Below are 22,057 nucleotides of genomic sequence, written 5' to 3'. Positions count from 1 at the left end.
GGGACATTAAGGATTCCCTGACTGAGACAGTGCTGTTCCTACTGAGAGATTCTAACATGCAGTTGTAGGCACAAATCTATGCCCTTCTTGCAAATTCATGGCAGGTGAATGAGCAGGGAAAGAATTAAAACAATGAGAACCACTGATACTGAACTAGTGTAATAACTTAAGTGGGGAACCCAGGGAGACACATGGAGATAATCTGATTTACAGACCAGGCACCATGGTCCACTATATCATGAAGAACGAAAAGAAAGGGGAAAGAAAATGCCCTAGGTGATAAACTGGCAGGATGTTCCTGTGCTGTGAGGAAAGGAGCAAGGTGCAGAATAGTTGCAGTGAAGAGGGTCATAAGGAAGGGAATATTTTACAGTGTTATACTGACAAATTCTGAAAGTTCTCAGATTTTACATGGCATAGGGAGGGAAAAGGCTTCCAGAAGTGCAGGAACTGTCTTTGCAACTGTGTTCATAGATGGAAGTCTTATCTTCAAACTGCCTTACTGCCCATGTTAGCTTCAATCCAAAACTGAGCTTGTTGATAAGAAGCAGTATTAAAATGAAAGAGCATCCCTGTATATTGGTGATGTGCAGTGGCAGGAGTTTGGAAATCAGTTTGTCAGCAAGCAGATCAAGGCTGTTGATTACTTCACACAACTGAAGGAGAACATGTTTGGTGTTACCTGTTCTCACACAGTGAATGGTTCACCTTATTACAACATGAGGCTATCTTCTGTAAGAGAAGGGAAGGAAAAAGTGGTTATCAAGACCACATGTGCATGAGAGCCTATGAGCAGGCTGGCATCCTTGAAGCAGGGCAGCCCTGGGCAATACTAAAGAAGAGAAGGGCTCAGCAGGCAGAAGTTGTTGCTTAAGAGGACTATTGAGATATAATTACTGATTGCAGGAAAGAAAAACAGACATCCCACAGAGTGTGGGATTTACATTTGTGTGAGATTTGATATATTTCTTCACCTGCAGCTGCTTTGGAGAGAATTTACTTGTTAAATGACATATCTAGTTTGAAGCTAGGAGTACTTAGCAGATAATTTTTTCATGATCTACAGTCTCTGCATAAAAGTAGCAGTTCCAACAGAAGCAGGATAATTGTCTTGGAAGTAATATAGGCAAAGTCAGGTGAATCTTTCTTCTTTCTGCATAACTAGTTACTTTTTGAATATGGGACCAATAACCACCAATTTCAGGAGCTGTGTTGGAAACTGAGCTGACCACATAATTTTAAAAACAGGGACTCTTGATAGTGCTTTATACTTTTATGCATCAGTAATAAAAATCAATAAAATTCCTAAGTGTAGGAAGTGACACAACTGAAAAGACTGGAAACTAAAACATCAATAATTTTATGCCAAAAGGAGTACAACTAATAAAATAATCTTTAAAACTGAAGATGACACTGAAAATATTTCCTCAAAGGAAATTTTGTTGCTTCAAAAGTCAGTCTTGTGCACAGTAAAGTAGTGGCCTACTAGATTAGGCATGTCCTTCTTGACAAGTAGAGGTGGGATGCTTAAGCATCGCTTGCCACCTTTGCACAAATCAAAAAGGGAAAGAGGCAACAGCTGCTGCCATGGCAGTCCTACACAGACAGAGTAAGGCATCAGCAAGGTAAAGAGGAGCAGGGAAGAAATGCAAATACAGGAGGCTACAAATAATTTATCTCACCCAGAGCATTCCTGGAATGCAAACAACATTCTCTGATATTCAAAGGCATCGAGGCCTATGTCATTAGAGCTCATGTTTGGTATTTTCATTCTTTTTCTTCTTCCTCCTCTTTTTGCTCCCCTATTGCAGAAGAACACAATTTATGTCTTGACAATGCATTATTCTGTGGTGGTATACTTATGCCTGTTCAGTTATTCCACTTAGAATTTCAGCCATCAGCATGAGCACTTGCATTTTCAGAGCTATCAATATTCAAATCTCTACTCTGGCAGGCTTTCTGCAGTTGAGTGCCTCTGTCAGGGCTTATGCAGGACTGAATAGGATCCACCCTAAGGTGAACTGAGGTTCTCACAGAGACAATGCATAATGAAGGATGACTACTGGTGAATATATCACTCCTACACTTTAATTTGGAGAGCTGGCAGCATCGCACTGGGAGCAGGCTTCTTCCTGACAGGTTTCACAATCAGCCTCTCAGGCTGATCACACAAAAGCAAGGGCTGTCCCTTAGGGCCTGCCTGCTGGTCTAGAACCAAAAGCTGGCTTGCCAGTCTTTCAAACAAGGCATTCTGCCTGTTTTCCACAACAGGGATGTATGAAACATTTGTACTTGCACAAATAAGGTTCTTACCATTCCCAAGTCATATACAGAATCTCAGAGACTGCTCTGACTTTCAGCTTTCAATGTATTTGCACAAAGGTTGCCTTAGGTAATGCTTTATGTATGTTTATACAGAGCTGAAAACAAAATCTTAGTACTGATATGTGAGTAGAATATATGTCCATTTTATATTTTCCCTTTCATGTAGCATTCACTTTTACATATGAGGAGTAGGTATTGAGGACATTCTAGAGAGTTTTGTCCAGCAACTTCCAAATGTAATGTAATAATACTGCATCTTTCATAAAAGTATAGAACAAGATAAATTCCACAGTAAAGAGAATTTCAACCTATTCTGCAGGGACTTCTAATTTATGATGGAGGACTGTAAGCCTGCTTCACTTTCTTTTCCCTCATATTTTGTATTCTTTTTAAGTAAGGTTTCTGCAAAGAATGGAGCATATAATATGTTTCAGTCATTGCTCTGTGCAGTGGAATGATTTGTAACAGCCTACTCTCTTTGGATTTTTAGGTCAGAATTGTTAAGTCAAATGGACATTAATATTAGGACAATAACAGCATGCCATTTTCTTAAACGCTTCCACTTGTGTGAATGCATTTCTTTCTTCATTGTTTTTTGTGTTTAGTCTTTTCCTGGGAAAAAATACTCATCTTCAGTATTATAGTTTAAATCACTGAAATGACCAGATGGAAATTTCCTCCTGAAATATTTGATGAAAAATGACTATTTTGACCTTTTTGTTTCATTGGAGTGGATATGTTTAAAACAAAAATTCTCATTGTCTGACTATACTATGTAATGAAATTATTATATTACATTGCTAGATTTACGGTTAGGAGGAAATGTAATTCCAAATAATAGTTTTGGTTTATGATCAGTTTTAAGAAACTGTATCTGCTCAGTATTTTTTTAACATATTCACTTTGATCAGAGTGAGGTGGACAAATTAGGAACATCTAAAGATATTAAAGAAAATTATGAAAATTAGCATCTCCTATTCTAAAATGTATATTTGTAGTACATTTTAGAATGTGCATAACTGAAAGGTTTGTTTGAACAGTTTATAATGTACACATTTCTTTTAATATATGATCTGTGTACTTTTTACACTGTGTTATGACTCACTCTGAAATCTCACCCAAGTCTTACATCCTCAGAGATACATCTACAGATGTTAAACGAATAGGGTAATATTTTCAATGTGAAAGGGAAATTTGGATATAGGCTAGAATTTACAAATGCATTAAAAGAAAAGCAGGTGTTTTTTTTAATTGCTTCTGGAACAGGAATATTTTCAGTTTCAGAGTAGAACTCTCTGCATGTAAATATCTTTCATGTTGCTTCACGATTATAGCTTGGTGTATCTAGCAACTTTTCTGCTCAGTGCTCAGGTTTAATATGCTATGCTTTAGAATGGATGTTGCCTAATCACAGTGTTCATATGAAAATGTGAGATGTACACCACATGCAGTGGCACCAAAAATACCCTTTAAAACCTTGCCATCTTACTTTGCCAACATTTAGAGATTGTTCCACTCCTGCTGAGTATTGAACAGGAAAAGACAAACACAAGGGAAATGAAGATAAGCACTTTTTGCTGATATATTTTTTACAGATCATTATAGTAGCTTCAAAATTAATTGTACATAATTGTTATAGGAAGACTAATTATTGTGTTTATTGTTTAGATGAATTCTGGTTCTCAGATGGGTCCTTATCTGATAAAGCCAAATTCAATGATCCTGGCCTGATGCCCCTGCCAGACACTGCCACAGGGCTAGACTGGTCTCACCTGGTAGATGCTGCACGAGCGTTTGAAGGTAACAGGAAAATTTGAATAAAGATCAATGTTCAGTACACAAACTTTTTTTTAATATATATATATATATTGTTTAGCCACATTTTGAATTACAAAAATCCAGTGTTTGCCTCTGTAGCCCTTCAGTTCTTTTGGCAGTATTAATTCTCATTGTGGAAGATTGTCACTAAAAATTTGGGGTCTTTATGATACTCTCTATATCCATTTTAGATGCAATTCCTCCACTTAAGTGCCTGAGTTTCTTCTGTAATCAATTGGAAGGTCAGATCTTTGAAGGAGAGATTCAAAAGATTTAAGTTAGATGTTTAAAATGAAACTGGGAGTAACAAGGAGTTTGTTGTGTTGTGTTTATAGACTGGCCTGTGTAGTCTAAATGATGTTGTGGTTCCTCTCAGTTTTCATAAGCCCTTGAAGACCAGGAGCAATGTACAGTGTATTTTCCAGCAGCAGGATTTGGGGTACAGGATATAGACAAGGTTTGCTTTATTAAATTATGGAACCAGATTAACCAAGAAAAAAACCTCATCTGCCTCTGGGAGCTTAACCTACACTTAATGTCTAAACAGAGAAAACAGATGTTGGTTTGAGTGTTTATATGAGTATACACATCTGAGTGTTTGTGTTTTGGTGTTTGAGAGGTGTTTTTTCGTGCTGTCCTCGTTAACTGGTGTTGCTTGTGTTACTGAATGTAGTCTCTGAATAAGGATGATGTTACCACAGTCATCGTTGTACAAGATACAGGTCTTAACTTTGTGAAAACTGTCAGTGAAGTTAGTAATTTGGATATTTTTTTAACTATTTTAGACCATGGAAATCAGTTTTCTGATTCCTTCCCAAAGTATGAAGTGATTAGAGTTCACTTTGACCAGAACTGCTTGTTGCTCCAATTTAAATGGCATTGTGAAAACCCGAAGCAACAGCAGTGATTAGGAATTTGAACAACTGTATTATTTCTTGACCTGATGTGCAGTCATTACTATTCAATACTACTCAAAGATGGCTGTGGTAGCTGGCAGGAAATGCTGTGACACTGAAAATCTTGACAGCTCTTCCCATGCATTCCTATGTTCAACTGCTCAGGGAACACCCTGCTATTTGCTACTGACATCTTCAACCACTGAAAAAAGGTTTGCATCAGTAAATGACTAGCTCTGTAACTTTGTACTTGAAGAACATTTTTAAATGCTAATAAAAATGTTGAGTTCAGCTGAGTGAAAGATCATTCTGTACCAGCTATGCTCCTCTATTTTTAGCTTTCTTTGAAAACTAATAGATTTTCATTCTTTTTACTACCCAGTATCATGATTAAAATAATTTCGCTTTGGTAAGTGTTATGTAAGTGTAATTACATTTGAATTTGAGAATGAGAGGTAGAACAACACAGCTAATCCACAGTGCTGTATCCTAGGGAGGAAGGGTATTAATTTGTTGGGTTTTAATTGCAAATAATTTAGATATATCTGTAGATTATGCTGAAGAACTGATGGTCTGAGTTGTAAGATAGAAGCTATTTATTAGATGCTTTTAGATTTATTGTAAGATTTTAAGTAGTAAATAATAATCTATTTTTGTTTGAAGGAATGGAATTCTTTTCTGTTTAGGACTGTACAGTAGAGACATCTGTGTATATATTAGATGATTCATACAGTGTTTTGACTAAATTCATAGTGCTGCAACTAGAAACTCTTGCAAGGAATGGAATTTTTAAACCCTTATTCAACTTCATCCTGTGCCTTGCAATTTGAAAGTAATTTAAAAAAGAATAACTGATAGGCATGTCATAAAAGATCACTGGAAAGGAATGTGTTGCATATGAATTAACAGAGTAGTTTCCATGTGTATTTTAATGTTGTTTACTTAGAAGCTGCTTCAACTTTCTATTTAAAAATAGCTTGGAACTACTGTTCTGCATTCCATCAATGTGAAAAAGAGAGTGGGTGATTCTAAAGTTTGTCCCCTTCTGAATATAAAACTACTTTGGTCTTTTTTTTTTAAACTGGGTGAAAATGGGATCACATTTCATACCGGACCATATTTAAAAACCCAAATAAGTAAACAAACATCTGCCTCCCCACTTTCAATGGATCACTAAAATGATAAGAATTTTTTAATACTCAATCTGTGAAATTGGGGTTTTCTCTAGTTTGTCTTTGCTAGCCTGATATTTTGAAATTGTGTTCTCTTCTAGAACATAGATACTGGTCTTAATTTTAATATTTTCTTTGTACAATGTCTTTTCTTACTATTAGTTTATCAGGATTACCAATCTGATTCCAAGGTCAGAGTTTCTCTCTTATTATCTCTCCAGATTATGTTGACAATTTATACGATTTGATCAGTTCAACATTCCTAATGTGGGCTTTATGATCTTTCATCTATGTCTTAAGAAGCAATTCTGTCTTGATTAATGTTAGATACGGACTTTTTGGGTGCTTATATTGTTGCCATCAGTTGGATTAAGAACTAAATTAGTAGGAAGATTTTTGCTACCATCATCTGTACCCAAAATTTCCTTGTGAGTGTAAAAAGAGCAGTAGTCTCATTTTTCACTTTCTTCCTCTCCTCAGATGAAAAGTGGACAAGGCTGTTTATTAATATTAGCTTTTATTCAGCTGAAGCCTTGATCCTGTGTAGAACAGCAGGTTTTAAACTGTGAGGGTGAAAGAAGATACTAGTTTTCTTTTGTTTTGTTTTTAATTGAAAGTATGGGGATAATGCTTTTCTCTTTGTCAGGATTTAATTTTCACTGCATTTGCTTGAGAAAAACCTTTGTGCAAAGCTGAGTATTTACTTTAAAATTTTTCTGAAAATCTTCTGTTATTCTGTGCATGCATTAAATCCACAAGCCCCAGAAGCTGCAGGGGAAGGGTTTTTGCTTGAGCTGCCTCTGTGGAGGGTCAGTGCCCCTAGAGCACAGTGGAGCATTATTTTAGCATTCTCCACTCCTTCCTTTGCAAGACATGGTTTTGATTCTGATATTTCTCCAGAGATTATATTTTGCATGCATGCTAACATCAGTCCAGTCAGTAGCAAGGGGAATCCTCCTTTCTGTCATACATGGACAGGCTACTTCCAGTTCCTGTCTCTGATATCATTGGGAAATGCAGAGAGACATAACCAGGGAGCAGTTCACATGATGGAAATACTCTGCTGTAATGTTCCTGTATCCATCCCTGAAACAAAGAATAAAAAATAGATAGGACTCTATGTGACTGTACAGCAAAAGAGGGAGGCTAGTTGAAGTGAAAAAGAAGTTAAAGAACCAAAAAGAAAGAAAGCATGCTCAACTGAGTAAAGATAAAGATATGGGGCTTTCTAGAATAAATTGGAAAGCCAAATTTGAAAAAGGAGAAATCCCAGAAAAAACTAAGAGAAAATTACAGATTTAATTTTTTAATTCTCTTTTTGCATTATCCTTCCAATAGATCTTCAAGTTAGGGAAGAAGGACTGGCTTTCAACATGTGTTGATGACTTTTTAGTTCTTTTCCATGTTTTGGGGACAAAAAAGAGAAGCATTTTTGGATGTCCATACCTGCTACTGCAATTATAAAAGACAACTGACACAAATACATATATTGAATATTGTTATTAGTAGAACTTTGTACTATTTGTTCTACTTCAAACTGGTTTTATTATGATTTAAAAAAGCTGTTTAGTGTTTGATAGGTCATATTGTGAGCATTAAAAGCCTAAGATAGTCCTTCTGACGTTCCTGTTCATTAAAATTGGTGGTTTCAACTCCTGATTTTTTTTCCAGGTGATTTTTATGAATGTCTACTGGTGCCAATCAAAATGCAGTGTTTCTTAATGCAAATTTATCTTTGCAGAAACATCTGTGCTATTATAATTAATGTTATTTTAATACTTTGATTTAAATTCTTCATAGCTAAATGTAATGCTACACATAATATAATGAGAAAGAAGTGGATCATTTAGCATGACAGATAATTATTTTAACCAAAGTAGTGTGTTAAACTGCCAGAAAAAGAAAAAAATGGCAATATTTAGTTAACATTTGATGATTTGTAGGGCATGCATGTGTAACTCTTTTTGCTTCAATGCATATGTCAGTATATGTTTGTGGGTAGACTTTACCTTAACAATGTGAGAGTGGCTTCATGCACTATACTCATTTTAGCCTTTTCTGCTTCCAGTACATCAAAATTGCCTGGAGTTTTTTCTGGCCTCTGTTAGTGGTCTGGAACAGTGAAAATACAGATTCAAACTCTTAGTGGTTAAAGAGTCATACAGCTGTATGACTCTTTTACTGTAAATTTAAACATGATTTTTTGTCCCATCTTTTGTCTTGCTAAGGCAGTTGTTTAAACTTTTGATATAAAGACCAATATATTATTTGCAAATAGTTTTCTATGGGTGGACTCTCTTTGGAGTTTGGCAAGGGACATCTCATTTAAAAATAAGAGCTCTGAGATTTACATGTATTTTCTTCTGTTTAGTATGTACATTTTGATTCAATTAAATAGATTAAAATAAATTCAATTGTAATTTGGAGGAAGCAGAATCTAGTTCTACAGCATCATACCCAGACATACACTTAATTTTTCTTTATACAAACTTGGTGTTGTAATGAAAATGTTTATAGTATGGAGGTGAGATCGATAATTATCTGTGTACTTCAGACTACTTGTTTACACTGTCTTGTTTCTGGGCTACTGTGTTTGATCTAGGAAGCTAAGTTTTATTTATCCGTACAAAATAAATCTACTTATCTTAGTAGGTTTCAAATCTGCAAATGATGTTACTGATTATGTGTTTAAAATGATATCCTTACCTTATTGTCAGCACATATGGAATAGTTATGTTCGTTTGTTGAGATCCCTCAGTAGTCAGAAATAAGGCTAAAAGCAGGGGAAATGTGCTGCACTCTTTGAAATTGGACAAAATGAGACTTGCAACTTTTGTTCATTGTATTATAGAATGAATTGGTGATCTATGCTATGCTGTAGGGTATTTTTAAACCAACAAAGAGCATTTTAGAGATTTCCTATTTTTGTTTGGTAGAACTTGTCCTTCCTGTTTGAAGAGATCTGGCCTGTATTCACTGTTTGTGTCCTTAAGAGTTTGAAGGATTGTCCTCTTATGTAGCCTGCCAAGTTGCCAGGCTGTGTCACAACCCTGGGTGTTGCTATTAGAGATGTGGGGCGTGGCACCTCATGCTTACTGTAATGTTGGTGCTGTGTAGAAATGTCCTGGCAAGGCTGGGAGTGAGCACCAGCAGGAACTGCACGGGGAACATCCCACTGCTGCAAGGGCCACAGCTGCTCCAGTGGAGATGGACTGTCTTGTTTATAGGAACATTCTAAATCTTATTCCAGGTTTTGACTCAGATGAAGAATTTGGGCCGTTCTGTCATCAGACGCCGTTTCTAGGTGATGGTCTGGGATTGATGGCTTTTGCCTTTTGTAAACTTTTTTTAATACTTCCTATGTTTGCACGTTTGCATGACAATGCAAGCTTTGGGCCTGGTGGGGTGGTAGAGCAAGGGGAGAAAGGGCAAGGCAGGCATGTTGTCGCCAGAATTCATACAAGCCTACAGACATGGATTTTGTTTGGCAGAAATAAGCTAAATCAATCTCCACAGAATATGGATTTTGGTTGTTTTGGTTTGTTTTTTTTTTTTTTAAAGAAGACAAATTAAATCTTAATGAATGCATCATTTACTCCTGTTCTGTGCAATGATGATCTGCATGGCATACTTCTATTATGTGGTGACTGATGTATTTTGGCAACCACACTGTATATCCATAGGTAATTGCATCTGTGCTTGTTAGATTATGTTCTGGTGAAATTCAGTGCCGATAATAGAGTGCTTTAGTAATACCTATAATAAAAACTCAATTGATAAAAATAGTGTGAATTTATTGGTTTTCAAGTATGCAGATTACCATCAGCTTCTGCAAAGGCTTGAGACGGTAAAGCAGTACAAAATGAACAGTGAAGATTCCTGAGGAATCTGAGGGCTTTAAGTCCATGGAAAAAATACAAACCTTTTTGCTGAATTATTACTGTTGTTGGTTGTGGACCTGAATTCTTTAATGGTTTTCTGCATATTTCATCAAGACCAATTTCCTGTTCATATCAGCATTAAGTGGTCTGGACAAAACTGTCATACTGCTGATAGACATAAAAAAATTGCTTTGGGGTTGCCTTTGGATGCAGGTGTGGGGAAGCCAACTAGTTGGTGCATACATCTGCTGAGTATCTTCAAAGCTGAGATGTAGAAGCCTACATCCATTTTCTCTAACTGAACCAGGATAATGACTGTAATACAGCCTTTTATTTTGTCCAGTTTAAGAGGTATCCTTATGTTACTTTTTTACAGACCAGAGAGTAGCATCTTTTTGCACCTTGAATGATATGCAGCAAGCTCAGGGCTTGGAAGGAGCACAGGAGTTACCTTTGGATGAGAGTCCCCCAGATGGAAAAGATTTTCTTGAGGATGCGGGGTATGTCAGAATTGAAGCATATTTCTTTCAAAATGCATGATTTATTTAATTTTTCTTATTTGAAGGAAAGATTTTCTCTTAATGTTGCATGTCAAATTGCCTGAATGCATGTTTCATGGCTGTTTGATGGCAGACTTGTTGCCTTGACTTATAATTTCTTTAATTTTGAAAAATTTTGTCTCTCCAAGTCAACTTCTCTCTAACTGCAATAGGTCTGTAATGCAGATAAAGGTTAGATGCAGAGTTTCAGATAATCAAATTTCTTACTGTATTCCTCCTTTACAATAATAATTTTTGTTACATTTATTTCAGTTTTCATTTTAATAGAACTAGTAACAGGAGCTCAACTCTCTAGGATGCAATAACCTGATTGGCATTGCATTGAGCCAATGTCTCAAACCTTGGAACAGGGTCTATCCTATCTTTGCAACTATTTGCTATTTGCAAACCTGTAATTTTTCTTTTACATGGAGGTAAATTAATTGAGAGAATCTGTAACAGAGAATTGCAGATTTTATGCCAAACTACCCAATTCTTCAAATTCTTCCCAGTGCTGTGAGAGAAATTATTCCTTTTTTTTCCCTTGACTCTTCACCTATCCTGCTCTAAGGAGTATACTTGTTAATTTAAAGATCATTCTTGTTATAGATTCAGCAGTATAATCTGTCCACCACTACACTTTAAAAGAAAAACACATCTTTGATTAGTTTTGCTCTTCAATTGTAGGAATGGAAGAATGGGAAATAGTGGGAAAAGTCTTCTTGCTTGTTAGACTATCACATTTTAATTTGAACCAATTTTACACAAATTAGCTTGCTTACATGGTAAAGCACATTTATGGTAATGACTTTTAAGTCCATATCTTTCCCAAGGCTAATGATCAGTAAGGATTGCAAAAGACTGTTAAAGATGTTTCCCTTTTAGCCATGGCAAACCTGTCAGATTTGTGCAATTGCATGAAGTAGCCAATTCAGCTTTGAATGTAAAGCTTCTCTCTTCACCTGCTCTCTTTTAGATACAATTATTCACATGGTGGCTAATTGCATCTATAATGTATATGGAACTGTCTCCCACAGTGCTCATTGTCATTCAGAAAACAGAAGCTATCTCAGTATTTTCCCTCAGTCATGCATTTGATTAACCTGTGGCAATATTTTATGTGTTTTGACCTTTAAACAAAATATTTGTCTCCATTAAGCCATAGGTTTATCCTTTACTGAAAATGACACAACTGCACAGCAGACAAAAGAACTTTTTACAGCTCTCTTGGTTTGCAGTAATTGCTGCTGCATCTTGCTTGAGATTAGTGCTTATCAGACAGCAGCTTGTTAACCAATGTGCCTGCACACCATGGAGCAGTGAGTGTGACTTGGACTGTGAGGGTATGTGCAAGTCATTCCTAAAACATTGCTTCTTAAAATCATTGTGACTTCTGCCTGATTTGCATGAGAAGCAGTGTTGTATTTCAGGTATTGCAGGACTGGATTTATGTTCTAGTAATAGTCTTTTACAAAATGATGCTGGTTTTGTCTCTATTTCCTAACTATGATTGGTTTCCTTTGCTATTACTAAAAGTGTAACTCTTCTAAAGTTGGGAAGAAGATGTTTTTCACTAACTGAGAGTGAAGGTAGTGGTTTACTTTACAGGGAACATGCTCCAAGTACTCTGACTGGAAAAGTAAACCAGCTGGAAGTCATCCTCCGGCAGCTACAAACTGACCTGAGAAAGGTAAGAGACCACTAGCACCATAACTGTTCCCCAGTTTTAGTAATTTTATTTTTACACAAAGATCATCAAGGGCTTGAAAAAAGTACATCAGTTAAATTAGACAGGAGGACTCAGTGGTTGCTCAGAGCACTGAGGTGCAGAAGGTCTTGTGGGGAAATTGGCCCAAGGCAAAGTAATTTATGGGTCTTTACACCAGAACAACAGTCCTACAAATAGTCATACTCCAGAAAAAATGAAACACTTCCTCTTTATTTATGGTACTTTGGATTTAACCTAGGATAGGGATATGGACAGGGCACCATTGCTAAGTAGATAGCACCCCAGTTTTGTCATCCTTGTTGCCTTGTGCTACCTTGCTCATGTAGCAACAACTTCAATTGTGCCTCATATGCTGTCAAAATTTGGAGCTGGAGATACTGCCATGATGAGGCTGCTCTTGGTAGGAAAATAATCATGTAAGGAAAAATTTTGAAATTAGATATTGTTCTTCCTTGTTTGAAATCAATTACTTACAACTTGGGCTCTCACAAATGATTTATTATAGCTAAAAGGTTCTAATGCTTTTAATGCTTAATTTTTATTTTTGTTAAATGGTGTAAACACTTTTAATTTTTCTATTAAAGTAACATCTAGTTTCTTTTTAACTTGCAATATTTTCTTGGAATGAATGAGGTAGTTGGAGCATTGGGGGAATTAACTTACAGATAACAGTCGTCAGAATGAATTAGGGAGCTCAACAAAATATAGCTGTTATGACTTGCATAGAAATATTAACAACAAATATAAATGTTGTCATCACAGCTACTCACTTTTCTCAACTTATATCTTTGTTAACCAGGAAAAACAGGACAAGGCAGTTCTCCAAGCAGAGGTGCAGCACCTGAGACAAGATAACATGAGACTTCAGGAAGAGTCTCAAACAGCAGCTGCTCAACTGAGGAAATTTACAGAATGGTTTTTTAATACGATAGACAAAAAATCCTAATGGCTGGGGCCCTGCAAAATACCTATTTGAACAATGTAACAGCTGTATCTTTGAATTAGCGGGGTAATAATTTCACTGTGTTCACAATCCATTTTAGGTGTTTCTGCTACATTTTCTGTCCAGCTTTATTCATCTGAAAAGGAGAGAGAACTGTGGCAACCCGTCTTTAAATTCATATGAAGAAAGCAGAGAATAGCAGATACTTGTTTGTGTGCAGATGAATGTAAAAAATCCTTAGTGTCATTTTAGACATTTTTAGAAGTTGCTCTGGCTGGGGCTTGCCTGAAGAGGAATATTTGGGGTTTTAGTTCCTGCATTTCAGGTGTGCTGGTGAAGATGTTAAAGCAATTTAAATTAGCTTGGGCTTCAGTATTGTAAGATAAAAAGAATAACCAGACATATACTTTAATGTTTAAAAGGTGCTCTATTTTTTTGTATGTACAGTAGTTTTATTTCCACAGTCCACATTGTCATAGCAATAAGAATGGAGGTATAGTGAATAGTCACAGAGCTGTGTTTATAAAATGTTAGCACTGACGTGTTTAACACTAGTTTGGATGCAGATACATTAGAGATTATTTATTTGCAGGAACAAATGGTGCCTGAATATAAACAGTGTTCTGATTTTCTAAAAATACACATGCCTTGTAAATGGCTCACTGGGGTTAGCCCACTCCCAACTTCAGTTACTTTTGTATAGTTGATGTTCAGCTAAACAGCTACACTGCTTAACTATTGAAATCATGTATGCTGTGAGCCAGCCAATCAGTTGTACAATGCCAAATTTGTTTATCTTTGTACAGAAGCTTTGATCAAGTGTCTTGTATTTAACACCTTTATTTAAGCTTATTTAACCTTAAATTGTTGTTTTTATAAAGTTTGTTTTATCTGCACTATGGTGAGGTCAGTTGGTTGCAAGTTGTAATATTTTGAGCTTGCCAAGACTGTACGGAGGAGTTCTAGAAAATTCTAACAATTGGATGCTGCTAGTACACATTTGATTTGTTTGTATGCTTTAACATTTTTAACTGTTTAATTTGAAATGAACATACATCCTGCTTTTTTAATAAATGTTAAAAATCTAAACCTGAATATTTTATCTTGTATTATCTGAAGTCAATGTTACCAGTAATAACTCAGGTTTCTGTTCGGCTCGGGCCCTGGACTCTCCATCCAGAGGCAGTTCAGCCCTTCAAAGCTGTCAGGATTCCTTGTTATTGAGGAGGGGTTGCCACCATTATCACCATTATCAGTTAATTTCTTTGTTGCATCCTGTCCTGGAACCCAGGAGTTGGCTTCCCCAGTCTGAACAAAAGCTGTTTGGGCTGGTCATAGGCATTGATTAGTGGCCTAGGAGAAAAAGAATCCTGCATTACTGACAAACACATCCTGGATAAAATGTTCAAAAGGGGTTTAGTTTCTTCATATTTCCTAATATGTCAGTTGTAGCAGGAAATAACTTGCCATCTTCTTGTGCCAGCAACTGAGGATTTGATTGCAGTCTTAGCATATGTGAGATGCTTTGTATACAATACTGAGCTTAAAGTCCACACCAAGAAAAGGACACCTTTGCAAAATGAAATTAAGCTAATGAACACATTTGAGTTACCCTGAGGAAAAAAAAGTCCGAGACCATAGTTTTATCCCAGTTTCCTCTTGGTTGCTTAATGCATTCAGGCAAACCTATGGAAATTGCTGAATAATTAAAAAATATATTCAGCTCATGCAACTAAAATTCCTTGTCTATTGTTAGTGCACATTGGCTGAGAAATGTTTTATAAACTGAACAAATGTCTGTCACTGCTGTTAAGAATTGTTCTGAGAGACTCTTCTTAGGAAAGGTTGTATATGGGCAAATAATCAAGCCTTTGGTATCCTTACATTGAAATTTAAGAGACCATTTTGTACTGTATTTTTCATTAAAAACTCTGACTTTTACGTACCAAACAATATCCACTAAGCTGTATTAGCAGGGTAATTAAACATGGCAGTCATGTGTTACAGTAGCTTCTGATTTAAGCACCTTGCAGAAGTCATTAGCAAACCCATCTGGCTGGAGGCCCTGCCAAATACCAGTGCTGAACAACGTGGGCAATTTGTCTGTGAACACGGTTCTGTGAGTCCTGGTCTGTTCCCTTCGTAGAGCTGTGCTGACGGAAATGAACTTGAGGGTAAGCTGGCTCTGAAGGAACATAGGTTTGGATAAGAGTTTATAGTCCAATATTCATTTGAGTTCTTTATCTCAGTTATTGAAAACCAGCAGTTATAACTACATACACAAAAAGGACTTTCAATAGTTATTTTTTCCATTTTTCTCATCAACTGAAAACGTTTATTTCCAAAAGTGACAGAAGGCTTTGTCTACAGAGCTCCTAGTTCTTTTGCTGACAAAAGCAGTTGTGTTGAGGGCACATGGTTCTTCTTTAATTAACCTTCACCATGGGGAAAAGTTTTTAGTCTGGCTGTTAGTGTTTTGATAACATGGGAATACAATATTTATCAGAGACCATAATACGGTTTTGGCACAGGTAAAGGACATTTAATTGGACATTTTAATTAACTGGGATTTTTAAGAATAATCCTCTTGGAAACATTGTACTTACAAAAAAAGCCTGGTTTAGACACATGAAGGCAAAGACTACATTTACATGAGCAACAAGTGTGGAGCACTAGGAAAATTCAGGGTGTTGCTAACCCAGATTTTGGAGATCTTTCAGGCTCTTCCTTGTCCATTTCCATGTCTGGATGCCTTTTAGTGGCTGAAATCATGTTGGGTTGGCTCTGTCTGAAGGCTCTGTGCTCTTAAGACCATTCTGTATGATCTGAAGCCAAGTAAGTGGAGGTGATTGGGAAATTGACTTCAAAGATGTGTTTGTAATCTGAATTAAAACAGTAATATGGAAATATTTTAAACATCAACAAAGCCCTCCCAGCACAGCAAGCCATGCTATGCAGTACTGAGGGGCCAAAATCAAATACAAGTTGATGCAGATGTTTACTTCTGTAAGAGGGAAAAATCATAGCAAAATTACAAAATGTCCTGTTTCTGCCCTAGAAGTGACATATCAAGATTTATATGCATATCTTTATTGACGGGATCCTTATTGAGACATTTATCACAATGTGGACTGTATTTTATTATGTACAGTTTTTTTCTGAGCCCACTATTATAAACATAAGGGATAATTTAAAATTGGGTTTTTTTTTGTTGTTCCTGAGAGGGTAGTGTATTTGGTTTAGGCATGTGAAAGCTTTATACAGAAGCTATTAAGGTCCTCTGTGTGTTAGTTGTTGTAAATTCTCAAAATAGTTCATCTTTTTTTTTTGTGCCTAAAATCCAGTTATGTGGGACAATGTTTAGAATATTTGTAATGCAAACTAGCTAATTGTAGAACAGATGTTTAGGAAAAAAAATTTCTGTATGGAAAAAAAAGAGAATTGCTGTGTGCATTATGTTGTTGCAGCACTTCTTGAGCTCTGTGCTGACTGGTTCTAATATAGAAGAAAGTCAGTGAAACTCAGGAATTTGTGTTGTCCAAGCTGAAGCCATCAGAGCCATTAATTATTGCCAAAACAAGTCATTCTTCATCCCATCTTCCTTCTTCTACAGAAAAGACTATAATGTCTTTCAACTGAAAAGCAAACACAAATCTTGATCTCAGCTCTTTTCTCCATGCACACAACTATCTTTCCTTTGATTCCTTGCACTTCCTTTATTGCTGTCTTTCACCATGTTGCCCTTATTCTCTCTCATGGAGAGTCCAATGGCAGAGGAAAAAAATCTGTATTAGGTGCCTGGTCTGGCCAGCCATAGAGTGGCAGGGCCAAAGCATTTTGCTGGGTTAGCTGCACAGTGGCCACAGGACAGAAAGCCAGGCTGGTACAATTTCATCCAATCTTGCCAAGGTAGATCTTTGCTGTTTTGCAGACTCTGAAGTCAGTTGCTGTCTTACACAGTGGTAGCTTTCTGGAGACATTTTTGACTCATGGGTAAAACAACCAATCCGTGTATTTCCATAATAGCTGTATCTAGCAGATTTCCAAAACTTTCACCAGGGAAGTAATTAAAAATATGGGGGGGGGGGTGCGGGGATAGAGAGGATTTTTTTTTAAGTTTTATTTTGATTCTCCTTTCAGACAGACAACCAACATCTCTGGCTGTTGCACTGCCTTAAAAGGTTGTAGTAGGACCAGGGAATGGAATGAAGAGACCAAATTGCTGATAGCCTTCTTGTTCAGAAATCACAGGAAGGCTTCAAATCTATTAGTGTTGGAATCCCATTTATTTTATTGACTTCTCAGTAAAAGTATTTTGTCCTTTGTTTCATATTTTTTTGTCCTCCTCTTACCACGGCTATTTAAAGGCTTCTTTCTATACAGCATTGCAGAATTACTCTAGCAGAGGTCATTGTTAGGGAACATCCCATTCTACCCATTCATGAGATTCCCTGGCAGTCACTCCCAAGAGACTTTCACTGCTGGCACCAAAGCCCCTTCCAAAGGGTGGCTCCAGGAAGCTGACAGGTGCCCTGCTTGGCTCCCACACATCCTCCTCCTGCAGTCAGACCAGATTTCCTTACCAGTTTGACCCCAGCTTTCCCAAGGCCGAGTCCCAGATGTCTTGTTCCATGAAGCCATTTATTCACAGTGCACTATCACAGACACAGCTTGAGCTGCTGCCAAAAAAACAGCAGATGAGCATTTTCTGAACAAAGTCATTAAAAAAAATTAAAAAATTAAAAGTTACTGAATATGCTGTTGATACAAAATCAGGTGCCCATGTGTCTAGACATCAGCTGGAGGTGTTTAAAATAATTCTGAGGAATGATTATGGGAAAGTAAGGAGACAAAACCATGCCATGTCAAAAAGTGGGATATGTGAAGTGCAGCAGTAGTAATCATGGGCAATATATTGACTGATGACTCTATGTCCCAAGACTAAAAATTAAAAGAAGAGGAAATTTTCACAACCTGTTTTATGTTTTCTAAATCCACTGTTTGGAACTCAGAAAACAATTGTGAGCTTACCTTGAGAAAATCCATGTATCAGCCCTGACCAGAAACCTGGGAAAATGTCTGCAAAACTCGGATAGTTATGACTGAATTTAAGCTATGGGGCTTGTTTATACTGAACAAAAATTTAAAGTGTTAAAAACTAATTCCTTTTTTTTCTTTGATTCCTGTTTTGAAACATATGAAAATGCATGATTATTTGAGTAACAAGAGCTGTTAGTAATAATAAATAAATGACCCCAGGGCTTTCCAGTAGCAAATAGTAGTCTGGTCATCTGAGATTCCTGTTACCACTGAATTATAGTTTTGCTTTCAGCTCAGGCATAACTTTGATAGATAACATTTTCTGAAGGTTTTTTTTTTTTTATGGAAACCTGAGGTATCTGCATTCTTGTCAGTGTTTCTGCCTCTGCATAGACATTCTGTTCAAGATGATGGATATTCCGTGCTCAAATCCAAGACACAGTGTTTCTATCCAAAGAGCAGTGTTTCTCCTGTGTGTAAGACCAGAGCTCCAGGAAGTATATTCTAGCAGTAGTGCAACTTTTAGCTGTTTGTGCTGAAGGCTGACTGTCTTCTGCCACACAGCTTCTGGATTCTTAGTCTTCCTTTTGTTTGCTTAAAACTGAGTTTCTCAGTAGGGGGTTCAGTAAAAACAAGCACAAAAACAAAAAGCTCCTCCAGAATGGCAATGCCTTCATTTTTTTTAGGAAATACATGGGGTTTTGTAAAGGTACAAACATCCTTTGATGTTCCTTTCTGTGTCTTTTCCTGTCAGAAAGCTTAGCAAGGAACTTCAGGGTGGCTCAATACTTGAACAATTCGAAGCCTGTTTGAAATACTGAAATACTTGTGTATGGGTAGGGGATCTTCCACACCAGCTCTAATTAATATACAAATATGTTCAGCGTGCTTTCAGACTGTGTGCAGACTGGAGGCAACTTTGCTTCCAGTGGGGGAAATGCTATTCCAGCAGTTGCAGTCTACGCAGCTTGGACAATGAGGAATTGGACAATTTAGTTACCTGCCACTCAAAGGAGAAAGCAAACAATGGGCTCATTCCTACATATTTTTATGTCACATAGCAAACAGAAGCTGTATATCATGTAGCCAGAAAAGGTTCAAATGGCACCATTAAATCGAGCTGTGCTTTGTAAACTGGAAGGCTGATTTCCTTTAAAAAGATCAGAAAAGGTCCTCTGATGTAAATCAGACTTAATATAACAGAAAATACTGAAGAGAGTAAATTGGGAAAAGAATCAGTCTTTTTGTGTGGAATGGTGAATTACATCCAGACCATATTTTAAAATGAGGTCAAGTGATTAGACCAAAAACAGGATGTGAAAATAAAATTGAAGTCGTTCTTTATTAACCGTGACCTCAGTAGTCCACAGTGGTTTGGCTTATTGATTTCTAATGTTAATGTGGTTTGAACTTCCTACTAAGCTCTGAAGAATGTTCTTTCAACAGAACCATATCTATTAAATGAGTCATTTGCTCTTTAAAACTAGATAGCTTTACAGCACAGCATGCCATAAGCCTCCTAACGTCTCGCCAATTGTCCGACAGGATTGTTGATGTATACTGAGAAACTTTAAAGGGATGCTGACAGGAGAGTTTCATCATCTGTAAATAGCCTTATTAAGGCTCAGGCATAAAATCCCCTTGGGTTCTTTAAGTGTGAGTTCTTGCTATGACTGTGTGTCAGTACCTTCTTTTCCAGTCTGTCCTAGTTTGTCATTGCAGAACATCCTAGTGTTGCTCAGCTGCTGACTATTTTTTAGTTGGTTTAGTTTGTTTGTTTGTTTTTTTTTAATAAATCAAACATGAACTAGAAGACACTCTGAAAGAAACCTAAGGAAAGAGAGTGAAATCAATCTGCAGACTAACACAGAAGAGCATCCTTTTAAAATGTTTTTATAATGTCACAGATATGCTTTCATAATCCTCTTAGAGTGAAGAAGAAAAAAAGACTAGGCTTGCATATATAACAGGCCAGTCTATCATTCCTGAATGCACCACAGTTTCTCTGTCACACCACGTGTACAGCAAACCCCATTGCAATGAATGGGTACGATATCATAATAATGATTTGTCCACATTTTACAAGAAACACTACAAATTCCTTCCATAAAAATCACTATTTTTCATCTCTAAGAAAGTTCTCAGAAATACCCAAGCTTCACTTCCTAGAGTGATGTGGAAATATTCAGTTACTATTGATGGCATGAATCCATTAGTTGTTGTTGTTGTGAATGAGAGTGAGCATTCTAAGCTGTGCTGGCACTAAATGCAGATGCTCAGAGGCATCAGAGTTGCAGATACACCTGCACCTTCTCCTTGAAGGGACTATGCCAGAAATATCAAAGGGCTGTCTAGTGTCTAATACTTGATTTGATGGGAATACAGATGAGAGCAAGGTAATTGCTGGCAGATACTCTAAGCTTCTGATGGAGAGAGGTTGTTTTTGCCCAATGTTCACAATCAAATCTTTCTTCCCCACTCATGAGGGCTGTTTTTTTCCTCCTGTTCCTGTTGTGGAGCTTTGAGCAGCTTCCTAAATTGCATGGTCCCATCTGGCACCTGAGGAAAGTGCCATTTTCCCTAGCATCTTGCAGATTATTTTATGAGTCCTTTTGTTACAGACATGTCTCCCATTCCTGTAAGGAGTGCCCAGCTGGCTTGCAGGCTCCCTGCTCTCTTTTGCTCCCCTTCCTGCACTGGCTTCATCGGGCCCATGTGCTGCAGCTGCTCACTTACATGCTGGAGTAAAGCAGGAAGCCCCTGTGCTGTCCTCCTTTCAAACTGTCCACCCTTAACACTGGGTGCCACACCCAGACCATGCTTTTGCCAAAGAAAGGTTGGACCAGATGATCCTTGAGGTCACTTCCAGCCTGGATTCTGTGAAACACAAGAGGTTATGTCCTTCCCCCTTACCTAAGTGTTTCTGAAACGTTTGCTTGTGGTCATTTGATGGTAACTCTGGGCAATCTGGTGTTACCAGTGCTGAGCACAAGCTGTGGATCACAGCTGGAAATGCAGGAAATCAGGCTGGTTTGAAAAAATGTAAACAGCTTTGTCTCATTAAAGTCATCTGAAGGGAAAAGTGGCACAAGAAACTTCACATACTTTGAGGAAAGGCTTATTTCTTGGCCTCATGATCTTCACTGGTTAAACATGACTTTTTCTGTTCCCTTTTTTTTAATATATGGTTTTAGTTTTAAACAAACTTTTGCAGAAGGCATGAGATGATTCAAACTCTTTTGCAGAACTTTTTCTGGTGGCAGACAAATAAATTCAGGGTTCCCAGGTTATTTTGGAAGTAACCATAGGAGATATATCTATATTTAAAGTGCATAAAGTATCTTTTCTAATGTCCAAAGCAGTGGCCTGTACAGCTGAATAGCTATCCCTTTGAAAGTATATTTAACTCCCAATATGTATTAAGTATTCTACTGTCTAAAAATGCCCTTCTCTATGAACCCTTTATAACTGGGGCTTTATGTTCCAGCTCTGAGCAGGAAGTATGGAGAATTCTGGTTTTTAATGAGGCTGCTTTTTGTTCTCTTAAAATAATCTGATGACCTTAAACTTGCTAAGACAACATTTCCAGAAAAGTAAATGCTCTCTTTCATCTGTAAGTGCATTTACATCATTTGGTCTGTATGGATTCAGAAGGTTGAAAGTCCATTTTTCATACAGGCAGAGATATTTTTTCCTCCCCTGTGAGGAACCACA

General features: G+C 37.1%; 1 protein-coding gene across 4 annotated transcripts in view; it reads left to right on the top strand.

Annotated features, from left to right (window-relative positions):
• SIPA1L2 (signal induced proliferation associated 1 like 2) overlaps nucleotides 1-14,417 on the top strand; it is a 126,942-nt gene extending 112,525 nt beyond the window's left edge. For 2 of the 4 annotated variants that reach the window (XM_050972322.1, XM_050972321.1), the window contains exons 19-22: nucleotides 3,994-4,125; nucleotides 10,469-10,592; nucleotides 12,240-12,321; nucleotides 13,160-14,416. In XM_050972322.1, the coding sequence (XP_050828279.1) occupies nucleotides 3,994-4,125; nucleotides 10,469-10,592; nucleotides 12,240-12,321; nucleotides 13,160-13,306 (485 nt within the window). In that variant the 3' untranslated portion in view covers nucleotides 13,307-14,416. Of the gene's footprint in view, nucleotides 1-3,993; nucleotides 4,126-9,461; nucleotides 9,516-10,468; nucleotides 10,593-12,239; nucleotides 12,322-13,159 lie in introns of all 4 variants that reach the window. The other 2 variants (XM_050972324.1, XM_050972323.1) reach the window with 2 other exon arrangements.
• The last annotated feature ends 7,640 nt before the right edge of the window (nucleotides 14,418-22,057 follow it).

This window comes from Serinus canaria, chromosome 3 (genome assembly GCF_022539315.1).
Source record: "Serinus canaria isolate serCan28SL12 chromosome 3, serCan2020, whole genome shotgun sequence".
Classification (NCBI taxonomy): Eukaryota; Metazoa; Chordata; class Aves; order Passeriformes; family Fringillidae; genus Serinus; species Serinus canaria.
The sequence above is the reverse complement of the archived record's forward strand: the minus strand, read 5'-3'. Positions and strand labels throughout refer to the sequence as shown.